Source organism: Onychostruthus taczanowskii, unplaced genomic scaffold, assembly GCF_017590055.1.
Source record: "Onychostruthus taczanowskii isolate IOZ18803 unplaced genomic scaffold, ASM1759005v1 scaffold10, whole genome shotgun sequence".
Classification (NCBI taxonomy): Eukaryota; Metazoa; Chordata; class Aves; order Passeriformes; family Passeridae; genus Onychostruthus; species Onychostruthus taczanowskii.
The window spans coordinates 6,821,467-6,847,102 of record NW_024496526.1 but is presented as its reverse complement, the minus strand read 5'-3'; the positions used below and the strand labels follow the sequence as shown (position 1 = coordinate 6,847,102).

General features: G+C 45.3%; 1 protein-coding gene across 3 annotated transcripts in view; it reads left to right on the top strand.

Moving 5' to 3' along the window:
* LOC121338515 overlaps nt 1-25,636 on the top strand; it is a 45,362-nt gene that overhangs the window by 11,000 nt on the left and 8,726 nt on the right. For 2 of the 3 annotated variants that reach the window (XM_041409603.1, XM_041409612.1), the window contains exons 2-3: nt 19,524-19,642; nt 21,280-23,010. In XM_041409603.1, coding sequence (XP_041265537.1) covers nt 21,449-23,010 — 1,562 coding nt within the window. In that variant the 5' untranslated portion in view covers nt 19,524-19,642; nt 21,280-21,448. Of the gene's footprint in view, nt 1-11,322; nt 11,383-19,523; nt 19,643-21,279; nt 23,011-25,636 lie in introns of those variants that run through there. The other variant, XM_041409621.1, reaches the window with a different exon arrangement.

Below are 25,636 nucleotides of genomic sequence, written 5' to 3'. Positions count from 1 at the left end.
CTTAGAGAAAATAAAAAAGCATTTAACATTTCTTTTTCTTTTTGCTGTATAGACAAAGCCAGGTTTCACACTTAGCTGGGCCATCCGTGGCACTGAGTGTGTACCTTCAGCACACCACCACTGAGGACAGAACTGGGAGAAAGGCCCTTTTACTCCCTCACGTGTACCCAGAGAATCAAATGTGTCTCTTCAGGCAATTTACAAACTCTTTTGTGAACCCAGCCACTCCAGTATCCCCAAAATTCTAGCCAACTCAATTTCATCTCTTTTATATCTCTTAGGTTAAAAAAATAAAAACCAAAACAACAAACAAACTTTAAGAAAAACATCTAAGTTTTCCTACTCCTGATTTATACCATTTGCCTTCCTTTCCAGGAAGTTTTCCTACTCCTGATTTATACCATTTGCCTTCCTTTCTGCCTGGAATAAGAAGTAGGTTGCTTTGTGCCCTTCTCTTAAGTTTTTTTCACTGTTTAGGCTGGGAAATGAACTCTATCCCAGCTAAAAACAGGTGTATGTTTGAACAGGCTTCAGTTTCCACCCTTCCCCAAAGGGTTTGCATTGAAATTGACTTGTAATATGTTCCTGAGAAAAAATGGGATTTTTTTTGAACTGGTAGAACTCTTGCTTCCCTACTTCTCTTGCAGTCCCTACCTCACAGAATCACTTTAAGGAAATGGCATTTCCTCCAGGATTTGTGATTTTGTGGGTTTTGTTGTTGGTTTGGTTTTTTTAATAATAAAATCCTTTACTCTCACCTCCCAGTGGGAATTCCCTGAACTACTCTCACCTGAGTGTACCTCAGGGATGATGCCTTGCTTAGAGAAGATGCTATAAATACCAGCTGGTCTCCTGCAGGAATAAAGCAAAGGAAGCCACATAGCAACTGCTGTTGTCTGGCAGGTCACAGAGGCACTGTGCCTCCTAAACCAGCTCCCAAGGCAATTGTGCCCAATCATGTGCCCTTTCCAGAAGAGAAGAGATGGCTCCTAAATTTAAAAAAAAAAAGGGAAGAAAGAAGGAAAAGAAAAAGAAAATAACAATGAAAGGTAAAAGCAGCTGCAAAGACAGAACTGCACAGAGAGTTATGCTGGTGGTGGGTAAAGAGAGGCATGTATGGGTCATGGACTGGTCTTCTGAAACCATAGGCCTGTCCTTGCCACTTCAGAGGGGAAGGCACATTGTCCCTCAGGGAGGGCACAGTGTCCCTGGGCATGCCAGCTTGTGCTCAGACAGTGGCTTGGAGCTCTTACACCTGAGCACAGGTCTCAGAATTAAGTTAATGTCAAGTAATTGCACTTCAGTTTTAGGAAACCTTACCTGACTTTCCTTGGTTCTCAGAGACTGCCAAGAGAGTTCTTGCAGATGCTGGAAGGTAGTTTTATTTTGGCCTCTAACAGGTAATGGAGCTGAAACACAGGAATTGGAGTGTCTTGTCTCAGGAGATCAGGGAGCAGACATCAGTCTCGTATGTTACCAAGTTACAGTTTGTTCACAGCATCTCCCACTCTGCAGCTGTGGGAGAAGGTGTATTTGCTTCATTCACACACTTCAGGGTGAGAAGTCACAACTTCAGTTTGTGGCTTCTCCAGATGATATTAACCTATGTCCACAAAAAGCTCAGGAGTGTAAATCAGTGTTGTGTGACCTCCTGCAGAAAGGCTATTAACAGACAGCAGGAAGAGAAAGTGCTGCCTGCATTTCAAGGCAAGGGCGAGCTGGCTTTAATTTTTAAAACACTTTCACAAGTGATTGATGCAGCAGTATTTTTGGAGAGGAGAGGAAACCTGCAGTCTTCTGGTGCTATGTCAAATGTCTCATGATGCCAGTGGTACATCAGAGTACCTTTACCAACATACTTCAGACACTGGCTAAAATCATCTGCTCTGGCTGAAGCAGGAATGGCATCTGGAAGTAAAATCTGGCATGAGGAAATCAACAAGGTATCACCATCTCTGTATTGATTGGGATCTTAAGTCAAAGGCTGTCTTGTGTCCAGCTGTCTTAATGATCTAGAGGTGCTGTACCATCAGCACCTCACAAATTCCTATGTGCTTGGTGGAGGACAAAGGAAGGCAATGCAAACCAGCATCTGGAAGTAAAATCTGGCATGAGGAAATCAACAAGGTATCACCATCTCTGTATTGATTGGGATCTTAAGTCAAAGGCTGTCTTGTGTCCAGCTGTCTTAATGATCTAGAGGTGCTGTACCATCAGTACCTCACAAATTCTTGTGCTTGGTGGGGGACAAAGGAAGACAATGCAAACCAAGCTGGAGCTGAGAATAGTACTGGATGTGAGGCCAGTTTCCATCATCACCAGCTGGAAAGAAAGAAAGTGATGGACTTCAGGGAGAGTGTATATTTGTGGATAGTGGAGACCCTGTGCCAGCAGCAGGGAAGCAGGAATATGTTCATTACAGCAATTGGTTTTTCCTTTTTGTTTATTAAATACAATTCCTCTGACCTCTGCAGGAGGATATACAGGAAGAGGAGTATCAGCCATCTTATTACAGTGCCTTATTTTGTTGCTGCTTTACGTGTTTATCAAAGGTTTTATCATTGACATGAGTGGAGTTAAAAAGAGCTCTTGGTTCATCAAGTGGGACCAGATTAAGTTAGCAGGATTCTGTTCCAGGGCTTCTGACATGCTTCCAAAACCCATCCCAGCCACTGCCCAGGCTGTGGGTAATTTGATTCTGCTGGTGCTGACAAAAGCCCTGAGCAGCAGCAGAGATTGCACCTCAAGAGTTGTGTACTCAAATAGTAATGCCTACTTCTTAGTGTACCAGGCTGATTTATTTTCAAGCATAATGATCAGAAAAGCAAGCCAACACCCTCAGACATCTCTAGCTTGTGGTGAATATTGAAAACTAAACCTGATTCCAGTAAAATGGAGCTATTATATTCTGCAGAAGTTGATGGCTGAGGCAGAATGTTTCATGCCCTGGCAAATATCAGTGACATTAGCAGGCTGGCTTCCACTTGAGAGACGTGGGTGATTTTCGCAGCTGGATGACCTCAGCACCAGGAGCCAGGGCCTCTCACTTCACATGGAGAAAGCCCTTCAATCTTTAACTAGCCAGTCTTTGACTTCATCTTATTTAAAGATTTTAGGCACTGTGCAGTGCTAAAGAGGATCTTGCTGAGCTCCTATTACCTCAGCAGCAGCTGATATGTAATGAATTATTCAAGACTAGCCAGTTCCTTCATCAATTTTAATAAATCAAGTTTTCCACCATGTCCTCAGCAGTGCTGCCAGCTGGGATATGATGAGGTAAGCCAGTTATTTCTTGAGGCCTTTTTCATTTGGTCCAGGTTTACATACCTGGGGGCCTTGATAATAACCAAGGAATTAGCAGCAGACAGTGCTAACTTGGGGTAGATCTACAGGGAGCAGAAGAGACAACAGAACTCCCCCATCTCTCAGGAGATCACAAAGCTCTGCCTTTGCACAGGGAAGGTGGCTTTGCAGCTACAGAAACAGACTCAGCTGCTACATGCTGACCCCCAGAGCAGAGTGTCACCCTTCAGGCAGATGGCCTGGGCACCACAGCAGCTGAGAGGCACTTCCCGTCTTTCACGCACACTCACTCTCAGGGCATTGTTCCTACATCTCTGATATTTCTCCAGAGCAGGCACACTGTGATGTTTATGAACCAGTCCCATTTCGGAAGCACCTCTGTGGATCAGCCGTCAATGGAGCACATGCACTTATTGCCCCACACAACTATTAATGCATACACAGCTATTAATGTAAACACAGGCAGCACTTGTACACTGCAAACATCCCATCCAGGCTGCTGATAAACTTCTTCACAGAGCAATAGTTCCCACAGCCAACACTGAGCTGAGCTGGTGGCTGTTGTAAAGTGTTTTTCGCTGAGCTTCTGCTCAAACTCAACAACAGAAAACACTTCCTGACACTGAAGTGCTTCTAACACTTTCTGTACATCTCTTGAATAGACAGGAACACACTTCTCTCTGTTCATTATCGACCTCAAAATTGCTCCTTCTGTTTTTTGCTTCTCTCCTGGCCACATAGGAACCAATTTCATAATGGAGTCAAAGGCAAAAAGGTGCTCTTCATCCACTGTGGAATTTATTTTTATTATATTGTGCTGCACTGCATAAAGAAGTGAGAAAGGAAGAAATGGGTGTATTTCTTCTCTGTAAACTGCAGGTCACCCAGGGTAGGGTATTTCTCCAGTCCAGGTCTTGTAGAGGATTTGGCACTTATGATCCTTGTCCCTCCTGTACACAAGCCATGCAGTTTTTACTGGAGAGGAGCAGAGCATTCAGCCCAAATCCATTTCTACTGTGGCTGCATCCAGCTCTGACTCTTCTGTGTTCAGAGAACTTACATTGCCATGAGGACATGATTAGATAGCTGCGTTTTATGGCACATGCAAGGAAGGCAGAAATCTCCATAGGTGCTTTGTTATCATGTATTTTAGGAGAGGGAAGATGAACTGCTGAGGAGGAGAGAGGCTGGACACAAGCAGTGCTAAGAATGAATTGTTTACAGTCCTGGTGATAAATTCAGTGCATGGATTAGTCCATGAGTATCTAACCTGCAGCATCTCTGTGGTGCATCCTCTCATGAATGTGCTTCTGGTAAGGCATTCAAGCAAAGCAGTTTATCCACAGAGCTGGCACCAAAGCTCTGTTTGATTGATAGATGAAAGACAGACCTTGCTAAAGGAAGGTCACAGTTATGAGAGATTTATTGATTTGCTCACTGGGGATGGACCACAAAAGAATAGCACCTAATTGTGAGAAGTATGAGGGTGGCTCCTCACAGTGTATTAAACAGCAATAGCCATATATCTATGTTTTAAGAAGTGGGATGTTTGCAGATCCTGCAACCATTGCACCTGCTGGCTCTTCAAGTCTGCCTCACACAGACCTAGGGCTGTTTGCCATGCCTAAGCCATTCCCCCTAAACACCACCCCCCTCACTTCATTTTTGGAGTTACACCATGCTGATTTTTGGACCCAAAGTATTTCAGCTCCTTTATACTATCACTAATCTTGAAGCTCTTTAATTCTCCCTATGTCTTTTCCCCCCCAGTCAGTTTTATGCAATTCTTAGCTTGTCATTTTTATTTACTACTTTCTGCTTTCCCAGTGTTTACACACATAACATGCTTGTTTTCACTTTGCCAATAAACAATAATCCTAATTTTTTCAAACAAATATATTTACTTTCCTCAGCCACAGGATTGTGGCTATTTGAAAATTTGGGGGGAGGGGGGGAAGTTCCCAATTATCATTTGTATTTTTCTACTCAAATTTCCCTTTATTACCTGGCTCAGTTGTTTTCAGCTCTCTGAAGCTGACATTTTAGAGTTGTAATGAGGGGTAATTGGTTTTTACAGGGCTCTGTTTGCACACAGCAAATGTAACTGTGTAGTGATCATTGGTAACTAAGCAACCAGTTATGTTTTATTTCTGTGATCAATTCCTTGCTTTCTGTCAAGATTAAGTCTAACACAGCATGTGTCCACAAGGGATGCAACAATTTATGGAGCTAAGAACCCATCATCTAAAAGACTAAGAGCAACAGCAGCACAAGGCCCCTGACTTACTGCTCTGACTGCAGTCTCTTAGAGACGTGGAACCTTTTGCTTTCAGTGCATGGGAAAGTTTAATGGTCTTAGGTTCTTGATGATTGAGGTAGAAGAAGTTCATTGGCTGCCACATTTTATTCCTGCGATTCAGGCAGTGACAGCCAACCTGTATTTACCCTTTATCTGTTACAACAAATTGTTAACATTCAGAGGCTGTCTTTGGTAGTCAGAAGGCCAAGTGGGACAAGTTTGAATTGAATTGACAAGCTCCTACATCCTGGAAGGTCACCCAGCAGTGGGCACTGCAGGGGAGCTTCAAAAACTTTTGATTTTCTACTCACTCATTCCATGGGAACGTTTGTTTCTTGTGTTTAACTGTGGATTGTACTCACTGATTTCAAGGGCTTGGAAAACTCCTTGTCAGGAAGCAAGTAAGGATGGACATCTCCAGGAAGGAAGGTGAGGTGGAAGCCAGACAACAGGACAGGTTGAGACAGGAACCTTGGAAAAGGGGCACAGTCCCACTGCACCTAAACAGGAAGGGAAGAGTGGGTCCCATGATTGGATTTTTTTCATCCAACAGAGAAACCTGTAGTTCCAACACAGCTCTGATATCACCAAAGAAGTAAAGCCAAGCAGGTCAGAACAAGCACACACAGCATAAGCTAAGTAAGGGCCAGGGCAAGGGCTTAAATGCAGCCCCCAGGCCAGTGGGTGGCAGGAGCAAGGGTGAAGGTCCCAGATGAGACTGGTCAAAGAATTAGTGGCAGCTGTTCAACACTCCTCAGCCTAAGCTTGGATCTGCCCTGCTGCCCAAATTCTGTTCCAGAGGAATCACTAGGAGACATTTCATAGGAAAGAAATCTAGGAAAGAAATCCATTTTAGCTTCATGCAAGAAAGAAAGTGTGGTCCATCTGGAGCAGTTTGTAACAACTCTTCCACCTCTTGTTTATCTACAGCAAATGTTGTATGGTGCTTAGAAAGAAATCTTTAGAAGCTCCATCTCCAGACTCAGTTTGTGACTTATCCTTGTGGCTGCTTGCTGAAAGGAGCCATATGGATTTTGTACTAAACGTTGCATAAATGCTAGTATGCAAGTATATTTAGAGGGGACATATGGGCAGTAGTAAATGGAAATGAGTGAGGTTTTCGGTTCAGATTACCACAGGCAAGTTCAGTGAAGCAGAGTTATTTGCATCAATGTAGAAAAGTTATGTTGTAGTCTAGTAGCTGACAGAACAGCCTGCTATAGCTAGTAGATGTAGGAGATTGTTTTACTTTTGTTTGAATCCTTGCAGAAAACCAGAAAGTCCTGGGTGTGTGGGAGTTTGTGGGCTTCAGTGTCCTTAGTCAGGGAGAGTGGCACGATTTATACTGGCACTATGTGCAACAGCTCGTGTTGTGCCTGCCCCAGTCAGGGAGCAGGAACTTCCCCTGTGCTCAGGCAACAGGTATTTGAGCTGGATCTAAAAGTTCTGAACTGAGACCCATCTGGCATCAGATTAGCTGGTGTCTGCATAGTAACTGGCTGTGTTAAACCATCTCCTACTTTACTATTTTTTATTTTTCAGTGTTTGGGGAATTTACTCATAGAGCCTCAAGCGAAAAAAAGAAATACAATTTGAGCAGAGATGGAAATTTTTTATGGAGCTGTAGATAAGGCATTCCCTTTGATGATAATACTACAATTTTATCTGCTCTGATTAAAAGATTAATTAGATTTAGACCTCTTATGCACAAAGAAAAAATGACAGCATCCTGACAGATTTTAGCAACTTGCTCAGAGGTTGTCTTATAGCTAATCCACTCTGGTCACTACTGTCCCCTCTTCTGTCACAGCCTGATGCCTCTCTTTTACAGCCTCACCTGCACATTAAACATCAGCCATAAAACATTTTGCCACTGGTCCAGCCAGCTGATGTGTCCTTTTTAAAGCCTACTCATTGCACCACGTGCATTTCTCTTTGCATAGGGAAGTAGTTAGCTTTGAATGTCACCCAGGCCTATGGAGGCAAGTGGGAAGATGGATTATGTTGGCAGCAATCCATCCATCTGTTCATCTGCCAACCCTAATGTTTAGCTTTTCAAGCTCCCAGTTGTCTTAAATAATGCTGACCTACAGGGTCTGGGGTGGGAAATGTCACATAGCTCATTTAGTCTTCCATTTCTTAAGTGGTAATTAAACTTTCTGAGGTGTTATAGATACATGCAGGAATTGTTGATGGACAGTGCTTATGAGTTTGAGATTATTTTCTGGGATGCTGTGGTGCATGAGACTTACCACAATGTTGGCTGCAGCATCTCCACTGTATCTTCTCAAAGTACTCCTTAAAAAAGGTGTTTACAAAGAATGCCTGTTTTCCATGAAGGATTAGATGTCTGCATGAACACTGTTTCCTCTCTTTTGATTGTTGTTGTGAATTGTATCAAGAGTGTGGTTTTGCCTCCTTGCTATACAGCTTTGGGTAGGTGTGTGTACTTTGTGACAACCACAAAGGCTGCAAACTCTAGCCACTGTGTTATTAAAAAAAACCTGGCTGGTTGCCTGCAACTCTGCCTTGATGCTCTTGGTTTAGTTTTTAGCACTACTTTGGTAAAATAAATGTGCATGCAAGAACTCTCTTCAGCTACTATGATTTGTGTCTTATTTTTTCCCAGTTGCAAAAAAAAATAAAGGTTAACAAGAATGTAGTGAGATTCATTAGGCTCTTGGAATATTTTGCAAAATGGAATGGAAGTAATGATACCTAACTCAGGCTAACTCAGGTTCTGTGAGATCCCAGAGCTGGTTGGGTACTGCCAGCTTCAGACCCTGCAGCAAGTTAGTGGCATAAGAAGTGACATGGAGTGTCTTGTGATTCTGGTTCCAGGGTGGGTCTTCATCACACTTAATGTCATGCAGTCTATATCATGTAGCAAATATTTAAGACCAGCAGCACATGGAGAAGGAATCTGATTCACTATCCTTCTCCCTCACTCTCTTAGGAAGAGCTGCAAAATTGCTGCATTTATTCTTTTCTTCACCATGTTACATGTGTAGTTGCAAACCTGCACTGCATGAAGATGCAGCTTGCACAAATTATCCAGTACATCTGAGCAAATAAAAACATTTTCTTACAGCTGGCTTTAAACAAGGGGCATGTCCTGCCTCCTCTTCCATCACCTTTCACTATAGTGTAGGGTCTGGCAGAAAACCAAAAAGGAAGAGTCCCATGGAAATGTTGATAAGTTAGAATATATAGATGTGGTTAGGAACATCCCAAGAGTATATGCATTGGTATTAATCAGTCTTAGAATTTGTTTCTTAATGATGACTTTGCAACATCTCTAGTAAACCATGACATGATGTGTCTAGTGGAGACGTGTGTGGTGAGAAGTCCCATGGATCTGTACTGCCTCCAGTCTGATCTCTCCAAATGCTGTTCCTGTGGTGTTAATGCCCAGTTGGTGTCAAATACAGCCCAGAGTGATTCTCCTGTCCTGAACATATCTGATGTGTTTTTAAGTCTTGATATTGTGATCTCAGAAACCTTTGGTGATGAGCTGTTTAGGGCAAATCACACTTGGAAAGCTGCCCTGTGGAATGTGTGCTCCATGTGGAGGAACCCAGAGCTCCAGCCCAGTCCAAATGCCATTTCTGCTCAGCCCTAAGCTGCTCTAGGCAGCTCACTGCCTGTTGTGTCTCTGAAGTCACAGAATTGTTTGCAGAAAAGTAATAGCTGCAAACGCAGCAGAAGAGCAGTTCCCCACAGGCAGAGATCCTATTTCAAGAAGCTTTTATGTTCCTATCACCTTCTGTCTTTCAGTGTAGTAAACCAGTTCCTGTCCTTGTCTGTCCCTACTGGTTTGTGGTGATACCTCCTTTCTTCCATCCATATCACTCACAGCCCTCCATCCCCATGCTCCTAGCTGGGGAAAAGGCAGGACACTGCAGCTGGCTCTGTGCTCTCCACCCTGGCCAGCAGTAGGTCAAACAGAGCACTTAGATGTGCTAATTGCAAGCCACAACATTTCCTACAGGGAAGACATCAGCTAGAGTTGTCTCCAGCCATCAGTGTTCCTAAAAATCTCTTGTATAGACAGGCAGGCAAGAAGAGATAGAAAAAGAAAATCCAAGTAATTTCCATAGCTAATTGAAATGGAGGGGAAGGGAAGAGGTGCAAATCCAACTTGAAAGGGCAGCCTTTGCCTTTGATAATCAACTGGGAAAAATAACATACTGGAGCACTGAAGAATATGAAACAAAAGTAAATAAATGATGCTGTCAGTCTGATCAAAGGGTTGCTATACAAGAGAGACCCTCTGTCAGTGCTGGTCCAGGCTCCATGTGCTTAGGAACCTTGCCTGGTAAATTTGATGAACAGCTACATGTAATGTAGCGAAAGGAACTGAATTTTCCTCCTGGGATCTGTTCCTGATGTAAAGTGCTTTCAGACTCTGTAGGCCATTAGAACTAGGGATATCAAAAGCTGCAAAAGAGAGGGGCAGGCTAATTTTGTTTCCAGTACCTGAGTTCACATAGAGGCAAAGGGTCTGAACACGCTGACACATCCATTGGATCTGATCTGCACTGGGGCATTTACTGGCAAAACTATCAATGCAATGCTATTGCTATAGATAATGCTCCCCTGTGGATATAATTATTCAAATGAATAAAAGCTTTCTGGGGTAAGAGTGCCTGTCAGGTGATGGAGTGATACATGCCTGGAGTGGTACTACTGTTAGGAGTAAAAGGTTCTTTAGTAAATTTGTATGTACTCGTAGACATAAAACAAAGCAGAAAATATAAGAGTCTTTGCTAAGACAAAAAGTATAGTCTAAAATTTGCTAATCATACTAAAATCTCCCTCAAAACAAGGCATCTTGCAGTTTGTGCACTCCTTGGTGGGCTTAGATAAATAGCATCTGTAGAGAAAGAAGGAGTTCCACTGGAACTTTATCACTTCTTCATTAATGTGCCACCAACATGAATTAGGAAAGATTTTCCCAGAGAAAGCAAGGTCAGAGAGGAGTGTTATTTTTAGAAAGGTGGCTCCTGTGCCCCAAATCCCAAGAACACTTCTGCAAAGTGAAAGGACCCAATTGTGACTGTAGCCCAGCCTGTCATTTTCAGTGGTCACTTGGGATGAAAGGTGAAAGGTTGCTCTAAACTGCACATTGCAAGGTAGGAAGCTAAGAGAGAGCCCATGAGGCCACCTTCAAAGAGAGCACAGCACTGAGCCTCAGCAAAATACAGCAAAAAACTGCAACAGTGGCTTTTCCACGCTTGAAACAGCTCTGGAGAGGCAGGGGGTTCCCAGTGGCTATCCAGGCAGCTGAATGAAATTGTCACTTGCAATAAGGCATCCTGAGAGCTGGGGGAAATCCTGGCTCTGTGCCCACTGGCACAGGTCCAAGTGATTTCACTGGAGCCAAGATTTTTATTCTGTATGTGAAATGAACTGCCAGGGTGAAGCTGCAAAAGTAATGCCTAGTAATGAAATCCACTTGCAGCACTGCACCTCTGCACCAGAGCTCTGCTGCAAGCAGGAGTGTTTGCACTGGCTCTGGGGAACACCGCGCTGTTCTTGTAGGAGGCAGGAGGAGGCAAGATGTGTGAAGTGCCACTGAATTCATCAAGTATGTCACATAACTGCCCATTTGTAGGCAAACTCACATTTTTGTTGACCCACTTTTTTTTTTTTTGCTAGCTTTTACAGGATTCCCACCAACACCACAGAGTATCCATCAATATCACCATAGCAACAAGAAGTCATTAATGGTATCCTGCCTATTGACAGTCAGAATCTACAGGGTGCTGATCTGGGTGGTAAGCCATCACCATCAGTTTCAATGAGAAAGGAAAGAGCTCAGGGTCTCTGTGGAATCAATCCTTTCATTCTCCATCCTCTGCATCTCCCCAGAGAAGTCCTGCATTGTGTAATGGCAATAAGGGACATATTTCTTCCCTTAGCAAGTTCTGTGCAGTGTGTGCTTAGGGAACTGCTGCCAGGAAAAAATGTGGCTGGATTTGTTGCACACGTAGGGATAAATGTGCCTCTCTTGGGTTTGTTTGCACGGGGCTGTGGTTCTGAGAGACACTTTACATTGCAAATAAGCAACTTATCCTGTAAACCTCCAGGGAGTTCAGAGCAAAGCGGGAGGCTTGGGGGCCAAGAAGGGGGAATGGCAGGCTAAACTGTGAGAGGAGATAAAAGACATGTCATATAATTCTGCTAAATGGTGAAGGAAGGGAAATTCTCAGCAGGTGTAAATTAGCATTGACAAGCAATACTGATTTACACCCAGCTCATGGTCTGGTCCACAGTTTAATCAGCTGAAAAGCATCAGCATCTGAAAGGGAGGGGGTTGTTAGAGAGGCCCATGGGAGGAGTTGAAAATCTTTGCAAAAGAAGAAAATAAATTCTTTTTTGTAGGTAGGGAAGAGCTTGTGATGTTCCTTGGGACTGATGCAAAGGCAGAGCCAGGCCAGCTGCACCAGCTCCCTGTCAGGACTCCCACTGCCTTGTGGTGGGCAACATGCAGTGCTGGACCTTCTGGGGATACATCCCTCAACTGAGACAGGTGGTGGGCACAGTCCTGCTTGGTTTTCTGTAGAAGCACTGCTGAGTGCCTCCAGAGCCAAAGGAATGAGAGGTTACTGCCTGTGGCCATCCATGCCTTGCCAGGACTACTGGCACTGCTGTCATCCACATTTCCTCATGGCAAACCTGCCTGCCAGCAGAATGACACAGTGCCTGACTGCTTTGGGATGTAACCAAGCAAGGTGTTGGATGAGATCATACATGTCCCTCACTGTCCTCAACACCCTCGTCCTCTCCTGAGATCTCATTTTGATCTCACGTGTGCTGGCATGGAAGAGCTCTGCTCATCCACCTACCCTAAGCTTTGGGGACTGCTGGAGTGGCTTCCAGTGCAAAGTTAACAAACTAGGATCAACACAATTAAGTTTTGGGATTTCTTTCCCCATTAGTGAGATGGGAGCCAAGGTTCATATTGCCTGGTTGGGAACACTGATGCAGTAAGCCACTGGTGCACTCAAAGTTTAACATTTGTGGCTGTGCTGCAAAAAAAACGTTTTCCTAATACAAGGAAGGGAGTAGAACTTTGGACATACAGCTTATTCTTAGAATTAGGGTGTGATTTCTTTCCTGTGTCCTATGCATTTGAAAGATTAGGCTGAGACTCTCAGGACAATTGTAGAACAAGGAAGAAGGAATACCTTCAGCCACCCTGAGGGAGCCAACTGCATAGGACTGGTTTGCTGTTGTCCTTCTGGGACTGGTGGAAGCAGTGTATTAGGGCATGGGAAGTGCTGTTTCTGTGTGCTATGATGATTTTGTATTGCTAGTTCAGCCAGGGGTATCTCCACCCTGAAACAAATCCAGCATCATGACTCAGGCTCTGCAAATCATGAGATTAAATCTTGAGTTAAATGACAATATTATAAATGGACTTGATTTTATTTTTCCCAGTAAGTGTGACTTGGCTTTTTACCTCTTTCTTGCCAGAAAGTGAATGAAAGTGGTGAGTTGAAATGCCAGTCTTCAATGCACAAAAGATGACAACATTCAGATTAGGTGAAGGCTCTGTTGGTCCTCCTCACATGCTGCAAGGGGAAGGGAGCAACCAGCCCTTTCCTGCTACTGGCTTGTTTTACTCACTGTCAGTTCTCCCTGTCAGTCCTCATACTCAACTGACCCATTGTGCCTTGCTTTTTTTGCGTTGTCCCTTCTGCCTTCCTCAAACACACGCAGAGAGGATCAAGACAGTTTCAGATGATCTGAGGTGTAGTTCCCCACCTCATCATTTTTCAGCTGCAGACGTGCTCCATCTGTGTTGCTCTTTCCAAAAGGATGTGCTGCTGACCACAGCTGGAGGCAGAGCACTGGGCTGGCATTACTGGGCTGCCTCACAAAGGCGTGTGAGTCACTGGCTGAGCATATCAGGGCTGGGCTGGGGCACACCTCTGGCAGGGAGCCAGAGGAGAATGGTCTGGAGCTGGCACTGAGAAGTCACAACTGATGTTGGACCCTTTGCTGGGACTGAGCTTCAAGTCACGGCCTTAACCTTTTCTTCTTCCCACTTCCCAAGAAATAACAAATTCACTCGTAGCCATATTGGAACCATTTTCTGCAGTTAGTGCTGATGTTATACCTATGCAGTGTGGGAATTTGAAGGAGAAGTAGAGGTGCCAGCTTGTAAAGTGAGCTGACATATGGCTTTATAATTCCCAGATCTCACAGGGGGATGGGTAGGTTTTCCTGGCTCAGGTTTGCCTCTGGGAACTGCGTGTGTCTTTGCCAGGTACCGAGCAAGGTCAGAGCCTGTGCTCAGATCATGTCTGTTCCTCATAAGGCCAACAGTGAGTGATGGGTGTGTGTGCCAAGATGAAGGGGGGTGGTGGCAAGATCTGCTCTGCCTGACCCAAAGGCCTGGGAATGCTTGCTTGGTTCATGGTGTCTGCACAGGTCAGGGGAAACCACCTGGGTCCTGAACATCAGCTGACTCAAGCCTGAGCATTGTCTCTGCAGGTTATAACCCTCTGGACTCCTTCTGCAGCTGTAAGAGGGGAGCAGAGTGGCTCACAGTGTTACAGACAAGGGCAGCATCTGTCAGTGAGATGTGCCCTGCAGGTTCATAGGTGCTGTGGAGGATCTTCCCACGAGAGGACTTGCAAATGGAACTTGCTTCTCCTGAGAGGGAGTCATCCAAAGGAGCTTTGTGGTCAAGCAGGGTGTTGAGTCACTGAAAGCTTGGCAGATGGTAGATGGTGCCATCTCTTGGGATGCTTCACAGCTGATGATGACAAGCAACTCCAGCTGGGTACACTTGATGGGGTTGTCACACTGATGTCTCCAGGAGCATTTGCTACAGAATAGACCTACTCAGCCTTCCTTTGCTGCAAGATGAATGTTAATCCTCTGAAGCTCCAGTCCCTCTGCTGCATCATCAGCAGGACTGTTGGAGCAATATTATCCAATAGATGGAGTTGTGCATTGGTGAGACAAAAGGAAGCACCCTTTCCCAAAGCAGGGAATCAAGAGGGAACACAAGTATGCTACCTGAAATCAGTGTGCTGGAATGCCTGCCCTTGGAGGTAGGCTGGAAGCATCATCTCATCATAGCCTTTTTGAAAGAGGAACAAGGGGAAAACCATGATGGGTGTCAAGAAGGAGAAGCTGCTCAGACTAAGAGAGCAGCCAGAAACATTCGTCAAAGGCACTGCTGCCAAGTGCACAGGTGTGTGGAGCAGTAGGGCTTCTCAGGTGAAACCTTTTATGTCAATAAAAATAGTCCCCAAACAGCTTAAAAATCCTACAGAAAAGAAGCCAAGAATACTTGAGTCGATAAAATTTTGAGAGTAGCTTTTCCACTGCCTTGAGACTATTTTGGAGCCAATCTGGCCCAAATATAAACTCACATGAAGTTACGGCGATTCCTGCACTCTCCCTGTTGGAACTGAGCTGATCCATAGCAGAATATTCCCATGGTGATCAACAGATACTGTGGACAGATTCTCCTGTGACACATCTGCTTGGCACATGTGTGCCCTTGGGCTGCTCTGACCAGCCAGCCCTGACTGTGGCCAAGACCAGTTTTTCTGGACAAGTTGTTAACAGCGAGTTGTTGAGTTGTGCTGAATGCAGTGGGATGGAGGAAGACTTGGAGAAGCAGGAAAAACATCCATAAAGGATTAGGAAAAGAGATGTAAAAGGAGGAAAATGGCTAGACAATATCACGTGGTGAAGCAAGCAGCTCATAACACAGCAGAATTTAACGTCATTGCCTGTGCTCTCAGCACCCTCTTGAGCCTGGGCTGTGCTGTGTTGTCAGGGGTTCCCCTTGGCAAGCTGTCTCTGAGACTTTGTGGTTCTTGCTTATGCTTGAAGGTGAGAACAGGGGGACTATAAATCAGTGAGCAGACTATAAAGGTTATTGTTTTCCCATTATTACCTGGTTTTGAAATCAATCTGACAGTTGTTCCTCTTGTTAGCAATCCTGATTTATGCCATACAGAGGACAATGAAAACAGTGATAATACTGTAAATTAGTTAAAGTTATGGTTAGCTGTTTACCCTAGGAAGGAGAAAAAAACCCAGGAAATTGTACTGGTTTAGAGAACTACTGTGGCTGTACCTCTCCTGCTACAATTAACAGACACTATATAAGCTGTGTTCCTGTTTCAGCTGCTACAACAGACAAAGAAAACCCCAAGAAATTTAACTACAGTCACTTTATCTTCATCAACCAGGTTCTTCAGCACAGCACTGGTTAAAAGAACAGCTAAGAAAGCAAATACAGCCAAGGCACCTTTCTTTTTCTTGTTAACCTTTAATATTAAAAAAATAAAACCTCTGGTATTCTTTCCCTTGAGACTGCTGATGTTCTGCTAGGCAGCTGAGGTGATGTGCATGACGTGTCAGTAAACAGATCATGCTGTGACCATGAGGTTTGCTGTATCAGATAGCACAAAACTCACAGCAGTAAAATAGCTTGCTAAAATCCTTTAGATAGCTCTTTGAAATGTGCTGTTCACATCCCTCTAACTGGCTGGATCTCTGAAATAAAAGGGAGATTGTAGTCCAGAATAAACCGACCTCTGTTCAGTGCTGCAATTTGCAAAACCTAATGCAGAGACATTAGAATAAAACCTGAAGGTTAGTGTAATCTCTTATTTCAAAATGGAGTAAGGATCTGCAGTTATTCCCCTCCCTTGGAAGCAGGAGTTTGGTGTGATGGCCGTGACTCAGAAGCTCATTTGCTTGTGACTGAAATGTTGTAACTGTGGAAAGTGGAAAATGTACCAGTCTCACTTGATGTCTCTGATCAAGCAGGAGATGCCAGAAAATAGCAAGCTGCTTTTCACCATTTCATGGAACAAATGTCCATGTTTGAGAAGTCTGTGGAGTAAATCTTGCTGCAGTGAACTCTGAAAAGCAGCATCAGTAAACCTACTCAGCCCTGCCAGATTTGGTGTCTTCTTTTCTTGAGGCCTTGTGAGGCTGTGATCCCTTGTCCTGGTATTCCTGGAGTCCTTGAACATGTCTGGTCTTCTCCACAGTGTTTTTCATCAGCAATGAGCTACTTACCCTGTGCGTGCCTGCTTCATCCTCCTGACACTTTTTCTCGTGCTTTGCTGAGAAAGTCAGCCAGGCAGAACAGTTCTGATGTGTTTGGGAAGAAATAATTTATCCTTCAAGCTTTAATCCCTGAGAAATAAGTTCTTGGGGGGGATTTTACAGGAAAATTAAGGTTAATGGCAAGTCTCCAAGCAGGCACTTATCAGAGTAGTGGAGAAGTTGATTAAACAGAATCACATGGTAGAAAATAAGCTGAGCACACACTGCCCTTAGTCTTATGCTCACTTAAGGCAGGAGGCTCATAACCACTAGAAACTTTTCAGTCCTTGTGCCAGGGAGCAGGAAAATGTTTCACAGACAATGTGATTGAGGAGCAATGACGTGCTGCAGCAGCAGCCAACACTAAACTCTGCTGTTTGGGCTGGAATAAGTGACCATAGGCCTGGAGAATTGCTGGTCTAGAATAAAGCCTGAGCTTTGGGTAAGTGTGGACAGGACTGCCTGGAAGTACCCAAGGGGGCTAAACAAAGGAGTATCAATCCACAGTGCTCACACACTGGGGAGTGACAAAGGAGAAGCAGCTCAGTGCTTGGTCTAACTGGAGGAGAGCACAGGATACATTAGGGCTGCTGTGTACCTTTAGGAGAGGGTAAATGAGGACTCAGAGTTGGGTCACCATGTAAGAAATTATCATCTTCTTCTTTCCTTCTGTTGCCTTACACTTCATTGACCTTTGCTAGTCAATACCTGGAATCCCCTGCTGTAGCTATAGCATGTACTTACAGCTCTGAGGTGGTGGGAGGACAAACTTTCAAGCTGCTGTTTGAAACTTTGCCAAAGTTTCCTTGTTGGTGACCATATAGGACTGCAGCTAAATACTCTGTATGTGCCATGGGCCTGCAAGTATTTTCTCAGAGATCATCTCTAGCTTATCAACCAGAAGCATATTAACTTGGTTTGGGTTTTTTTCTGTCTCCATCTTGTGCTGTCCTCCAGCAGACTGCCTACAACAGGCTTGTGGCCATGTTACCTGGGAGCTGAGTGTGTGGGCATGTTTCATATCATGGGATGTCAATGACCTGACAAATGCAGGCATCTGAGCTGAAACTATGATGCAGTTGCTGTGTGCCATGGAGCACAAGAACAGGGGAAGGAGGGAGAAACACTCAGTGTTTCCTGGTTACAAGCCAGGGACAAATTACCTGTTTTAGAGAGGCCACTGCTTTTCTCCTGCTCCAAGCAGCCCTGAGCAGCGGGGGAAGGAGGCTGTGCCTCAGCCAGCCCCCTGTCCAGGTCATGACTCGGGCAGCAGCTGCCTTGGGTGCTCAGTGAAATTAAGCTTAGCTGCCTGACATGCTGTGCACAGCCCTCAGGACGGGGACATGGAGGAATGGGCAAGATCACAAGAGTTCAGCTGGAAAGAGATGGTCCTGCCAAGAGTGGAGTGACAGGGAACAAAGGTGCTGCTGCCTGGACTGGCTGTTATGAGATCTCCACAGCTGCCCTGCAGGTGGTAGGGGGAACAGAACTCACTGATTTCTGAGACTCCCTCTCACTCCAGCCAGGGCACCAGACCTCCTTTCCCACCCACCTGTGAGCTACATCCATGTGCACCTTTGCTCTGAGCTCTCCTGGAAGTATCAGAGGGACTTCTTGTGTCAGAAGTGTTTAAACTAAAATAATCACTGTTCAGAGTAAGAAAATTCACCCCCAGTGGATGACAAATATTAAAATAAATTACTTGGAAACAAAATTCCCATCCTTCTGCACTTAATCCAGTAAATTTTAGTTCTTGCCTACATGTCAGCAAACTTTGTGCAGCCTCCTCTGGAAAGTCTCTGTCCCCTGCTGTCTCTTAGCCAGCTCTGGCTGTTCTCTGCCTTCTCTGGCTCCTCTGCTCTGCAAACCTGCCTCTAGCTCCCACTCTATCCCTCACTCTGCCTACCCCACTGTGCCCACAGGAGGTTTCTTCCAGCTGCTCTTTCCCTGAAAGTGACTTTTGCCATCTCGTGCACAATTTCTGGAGAATCCTGCCCTGACAAAGCAGCAGCAGGTCCCTGCTGCCTGACAGTGCTTGAGAGCACTGATACCTTCAATGGCTGCTGGGGAAATGTGCTGTTCTGCAGTGCAGAGGGGTACCCTCACCTCCTGGAGGGTTTGAGGCATTCCCCTGAGAAATGGAGGGGTATAAACCCCCCTGCATGGCCCGTGCTGTGCACTTGAGCAGGCAGGGACAGAGTGGCCCCTGACCTCCCATGCCTGGCATCTCTGTAGGTGACCTGCAGCCCATAGAGGGCCCAGCTCTATGAGCCCAGACAGTGAACTTCCACCTGAAGAGAATCATGAGGGCAAAATTAATTGTCTTCTCAATGCTGCCCATCTCTTGGTGAATGGAGCATGACAGACAGATCCCACCCTGTTGTTTCTGTGCCTCTGCTTCCTTGCTGCTCTCCTGACTGCTTCTGCCCCTGCCTGTGCACTTTCTCCTCTGCCCCCCTTGCTGTCACATGCACACATGCAGAGCGTGGAAAGTCAGTGTCCAGCCCAGGATCCTGCCTCACATGGGTCTTGCTTTCTCTTCAGGCCTTACTCTGTGTAACTCCCTGCCTTGGGCAAGAGCAGCTTTATTCTCTGCTCTCAGTGCAGCAAGGCTGTTTTCTCTCTCTTCTTGTTCTGAAAGCATAGTGCCAAAAGTATGTGGTGGCTTTTAGTCCTGTGGCTGTGACCTGATCACAGACCAACCTGACAGGGCATGGCATCCTTTGTTAACAGCACTTTCTCACAGGAACCCTCTGGCACTACCAGGAGCCATGCTCTCTGCTCAGTGACTGGCTTTCACATCATATAATTCTTTCTTTCTTGACAGATTATGTTATAACCTATGAGCACAGAAAGTCCTGATCCTCACGTTTCTCTGCTGTCACCTGTGGGCTCCTCCAGAGCCGTGAAGAAGGGGGAACTCCAGCCCCACCATGAGAAGACCGGGTGAGAAGTGCCTGTGACATTTTGAGAGCTAGTTTTAATTTTTATTTTTAGCAGTTATGAAGGATGCAAATTATGTTCTTCATTCAGCAATGAACTACAGGAGCAGTTCTGCCTTCCCTCTCTGGGATGAGATAAGACATAATTTCATTAATGCAGGGAAAATATGCTAATTTGAGCTACTCTAAGCAAAGGACAAATCAAGCTCATAATGTGTTAGCAAAATTGTCTTCCAGGCAATACAGTACCTCAGACTTCCTCTCAGATAGATGTCTGTTGGTACATCACATAGCTAGGTGCCTGTGGTGTCTTAGCCTTCAGGGAGTGACAAACCTCTTCATTCCCCTCCTGATCAAGTGGCTGTGCCGCCTGAATAGTTGGCCACATGTGGGGAATCCAGCTGCACTACAGAACAAACAGTCTGGGCTGTAACTGGTTCTGTCTTGCTTTATCAAGAGCTCTTCCTGTGTGTTCACCCTGGTTGGTTCTTGCCTGGATTATTATTAAAGACTCATGCCCCACCATCCCAGCTCTATCTTGCCCTTACGAATCTCAGGCTACCCCCATATCCCCTGCCCAGTCTTACTCTCCTTTACATATAGCACTCACTCATTTTCTTTGCCTCTGATTGCCAAGGAAGGGAGTGGACTAGACTGTAGCAGACACTGATGTCTTGTGTGACTGCTGGCAAGCCCATGAGGCCTAAATCCCTAAAAAAAATCTAGAGTCTCTCCATTCAGTGTAAGGAGGCTCTGTCCACTTCCATCAAGGACATAGCCACTTAGTCTTCATCCTGCTGGCCCAAATAGGAGTTTAGGGATTTAATTCTCCACTCTGAACATATGATTTGGTCACTTAGATTCCCTGGGCCTTATAGTGCTGAACAGAGCTCACAGGTGGAGCCTTGAAAAGGATAGCTTTCTCTTTTGGGGCCTCCACTGAGCTTTCATGGGAGGATGATCATTTGAGCCTGTGGCTAAGGAGTCAGGAGGGTGCATTTGTGTAAGTCTGTAAGATACCTTTGTCTCTGCACTGGAAAGGCCTTGGCAATGCTTGACTACCATATGCAGTCAGTAAACCATATCTATCTTCCTTGTGAAGGGTGAATCAGAGCAATAAGGGTCTGCAATGTGACTGTCAGGCACAAAACCACCACCTGTTAGCCTTCTTCTTCCTCCTTGCTACTTGAGTCTTCAAGGAGACTGCAGTTATGTCATCCTTTCCCAGCCCCAACATCCCCCTTAACTCTTGTCTGCACCCCATTTTAGGGAAAGAACCTCACTATCTCTTGTAAACCCTCCGTCTCCGTAGTGCTGCTGTGTGCGTAAGCTGAGCCTGCAGCAAGCCCTTCTGAGCATTTGTCTCTAGAGCTGAGCAATGTTAATGTGAGGGAATTACTGAGGGTAGGTAGGAAAAACTTCTCCAAATTCAGACAAGTAGTGTAAGGCCACTTTTGGCTTGGCTGGAGAAGAAAAAGCTTCCCTGTCCCAAGCCCCACAGCTCATCGCCCAGTTACGCTGCTCTGCTCCTGCACAAGCTGTTGGTGTTGGATTCTGCATACCCTGGAAGCAGACCTGCTGCTGCATCCTGCGAGTCAGCACCCGGCTGCTTCAGTAACTCATCTTTCCTTCCATTCACAGGTCTTCTACGCATGGCGACTCCACCCATGTGAGAGCTCTCTTATGTGAGTGCCCAGCAGCACACTTTGCTGTCTGTGGTCTGTGGACATTGACTGGCATCTAAGCGACACCCCAGCTCCCTCCTCTCCCCCTAGACGCCACTGTCCTAGAGCCTCCATGTGCATTTGCTATGACATACATCAGTGTTGATGAGAGACAGGAACACTGCCGGGTGATCTCGAGCTGCCAAAATAATCAGCTCTGTGCACAACATGGCTTAAAGGATTTTTCGGTTAGCAGCATGCATCCACTAAAGAACCTAGACACTCATATTTTTTCTGGGGACTTCCACACTCTTGCCTGCCACACAGGCAAGGCACGTTTGGCCAGTCCCGTGGAAAACCGGATGTATCGGAGTGTGGAAAACCTACACTGGGCAGCAGTTGCTGACTGTGGGCTGTATTCTCACTGCCGGAGCCTGGATAACGAGATCATCTTTCGCTATAGAGGCACCAGTCAGTGGACAGAAGGCTGTGTGGATGTGGCCCCAGTACAGAGTGCATCAGACTCTCTGAGGAACCTTTCTCTCCATGCTAAACAGACATCTCGATCCGCACAGGATGTGCTTCTCCCTCCCTTTGCCAAAGTGCCTCAGTGGCTCTTCCCTTCCGCTCAGGAAAGAGCCCTACACGGGGATGCCAGAAAGGAGCTGAAGGAGAAGCTGAGGCTGCACAGCAGTAAGGTGGCAGAGCCCTGTAAGCCAGTGCGCCCACAGGTGGCCCTGCCTGAGCCGATGGCCCAGGAGTGCTTTGGATCCCAGGTGTGCCGGCAGTGCAGGAACGGCTGTGCTGTGAACTGCACGGTTCTGGTGGAGCACACTGCTCTCAGGCACAGCCTCACAGCAGGACAGGGACTGTGCTTTGCACACAGGATCATCAGTCCAGAAGACATCAAGCAGGAAGCTCAGAGGAGGCTTCAGCTCCGAAGGCAGAATAGCTCCCCGAATTTGCCCCTTCAGCTTGCTGGGGAAAGCCATGAGATGAGCAAATCCAGAACAGCAGAGACCGTAGAACAGTACAGTGGGGAAACAGATGGCAAAGTCACACTGGGACAGAAAAAGAAAGGCCACTGCAAAGGGAGGCTCTACATACCCACCTTTGAGGAGTTCAAGCAAATGAGAAGTAAGGAGGGAAATTCATCTGACAACAGCAGTGGGCCAGCAGATTGCTTGAAAAAGGGTCTGCCTGCAAACCAGACACTGGAGGAGGAAAACAGTAAGAATGTCTGTCCAGAAGCTTTAGAGACCAAAGCTGTGAATGAACCTGCTGTCACTGCAGAGGAGGATGATGATGTATTTCATGAAAACCACACCTCTGCTGGCTTTTCCCAAAACCCAGCCACATGGGATGGTTTCAAAATGAGCAGTCCTGAGGTGAAGGACAGAACCTTCCAGACCTCCATCCCAGATACATCACCAGTCCCTATTTGCTCCAGTCCTATTCCACGATCACCTCTGCAGGCAGGAGCAATACACAGTGCTGGGCAGATCTTCAGTGATGAGCAGCAGAAAGGAGAGACAAGACAATTACATGATGTCCTCCACCTTGCAGGGCAGTCACTGGCTTCTGAAACCCAGTCCTCTTGCTGTTCATCGCTGCTGTTAGAAGCCACAGACTTATCCAGCTATGGAGCTAAGCTACAAAAAATGAAGGATGAATTCATAGGTTCAGCCTTGGAACTTATTAAGAAAAGGTAACATGCTCTGTGGGGTCGCCTGAAAGCAGTTCCCTTGTTAATGATCTGGTCTTTTTCCTGATAGGTACATTTAATTCCTGTAGCATAAAAGTGCTGTTGGCAGAGCCTTTCATCTTGGAGTTTGTGATAGCCACATGGACATGTCTTTAAAGCTGTTCAGCTTAAATTCCACTTTGTGGGGGATTAAACATCAAAAAGCATTTTCATCTAGACTTCGCCTTTTTTGCACCTTAATCCTGTAAAGACAACAGCTGTTAGTAGTTCTGACACTCAGTTTCCCACCCATTTATTTCTGTATTAAATTGTCAGAATGTCTTTTTTTTTTTTTTTTTTTTTTTTTTTTTTTTTAAAGCATCTGTTAGAAGTGGAAGACAGCCAAAGGATACAAAGTATTGATATGATTGCTTTGAAGAAAGCTGTAGGGTCTGTCCCACCACTGCAGGACATGAATTTAGATAGTGTGACATGTAGTAGTGTAGTGAGCAGGCACACAAGGGTGAGATGGCTGCTACGAGTCTTTAACCCCCTCTGGAGACCTGCACAGGCAGTGAGTGAAAATACTTGTAGATACTGTCCTTCTGCCATCTCTGTGTAGGCAGCCAGAGAAAATGCTTCTGTAGAGCCTTCCTCCTTCTCCATCCAGGGTTTTTCCCCTTCTCTGGGTAAGATGTTCATGACTGCTTTCTTTATCCTGATTTTGGACACTGCAGTCTTATTACCTCCCTCCTGCCTAAGAAATGGGGATCCCTTTCTGTGCAGGGTGGCACAGCAGGAATCAGCCAAGTTCTAGAAGCTATGAATTTGGAGCAGTTATCACTGTCTTATCATGAGATGAGGCTGATGGGAAAAGGAGTAATTGTTGGTGGAGTGGTTTGTTTCCATGCACTTGGCTTTCATGATTGGATTTGCCAAGAATTGCATTAGACTTGGTTCCTGGCTGCTTCTGCAATCCACAGATGGGTGTGTGAAATGCCAGGGCATCAACCTTGTGTGCAGTCTTTTTATTTCTGGAATGCCTGGGCTGAGACTGGACTCTGGTTTTGGAGGAGATAATAGTGACTTCTCCACAGGAATGAAAGTCATCTGAAAGAACTTAAGTGGGACTGAAGCCAGAGTGACAGTCGAAATAATTCTGCAACTTTATATCCAAAGGGAAGTGGTGTCAGAGCCCTCAGTGCTTCTCTCAGCTGTCCAGCCCAGCCTTAGTGCTTTTCTTCTACGGTATGAAAATCCGATGAAGAGGTAAATGAGAAAGTTATGGGATGCAACCATTTTAATGGATTAGGCTATTTTTGTAATGAATGTGAAATGAAATACACAGAATGGCACAAGCAGTAAGGGTGTAAGAACAGCTGTCTCTTTGCAGATCAATGGTTGTACTGGTATCTGGAGCCCAAGCTGCAAGTACAGGAAAGGAGGAGTGCATATGATCTTCCTTCTTCCTTCCCACTACTCTCCCAGCCTCCAAACACTTCCTGCCCAGGGCCTTTATGTGTGGTTTCTGTGCTTTTAATATCCACAGTGGTTTTTGTTTCTGTGAATGGGTTCAGTCTCCCTAGTTGGATTTGTTAAAATCTATGAAGCGATTTTTATTAACACCAAAATGACAGTTTATCTAAAAATGTGAATGACAATGATTCCAGTATTAGAAAGGTAGTTTTGTATGGGAAGGAACCACCCTGGCCTTACTGTTTTTAGAGGAATAACAATTAATGGTAATTGTCATTGCCAAAGCACTGGTCATTGAGAAACTCCAGTTTCCTTTGTTTTGAAATGTATCAGTTTTCTATCTTTCACCTGGGGCTGTAATATCCATGAATATTCACTACTTCAGATTTTCACTGCAGAGGTGGGAGATTTTTGTCTGCATTTGGGGTGCTAAATTATGATTGCTGGCATCCAGGCCACATTCTTTCTAAGTCTCAAAAAAAATTAGCTGAAAGCTGGGGATTTGGTCCCATTTCCACAGATACTCAGCTCAACAAGCCTCTGATAGAGATGTTATGATGGAGCATCACAGAATAAAACAGCTAAAATTGTCTTCTCTTTCTAGTGCTTCTGGGTAAGTGTCAGCTTTACAAAGCAGTTTTGTCTGTAAGTTAGCAGTCTCCATAGTAATTAATTGTTAATTATTTAAGATTCAGTCAATTGACTTAATATTTTGTCAGTGAAGATTTGATTGTCAGTCTCATAATTATGGTGGCTTTAGCCCCCTTGTGGGTCACTGGATACCCTTAACTTAGGTTGTCATCCTGGCTGGGAAGGAGTGTTGCTATCTATATGGAAATCCTGTAAGCTTTTCTGTACACAGTCCACTTTCTGAAATTGCTTCAGTGGGGGATTGTTTAGGACAAGGACATGCAAATAGCTCAGGTTTGTATCTGTGAAATGAGGGACGTGGTGACAACAGAAGGCTGCACTATTTAGCCAAGGACATGACTAAGAAAGAAGACTTCCTGAAAAGAGTGATGGGCTGTATGTGGGGTGACAACAGGACAGTGGGTACAATACCAGCTTCCCTTGCAGAGGACTGACACCAAGTCAGGAGGGTGGGTGACAGCAGAGAAGGCATGCACAAAAATGTTTCCATTAGTCAGAAAGAGTCAGGAACGTTTGGAAAGGG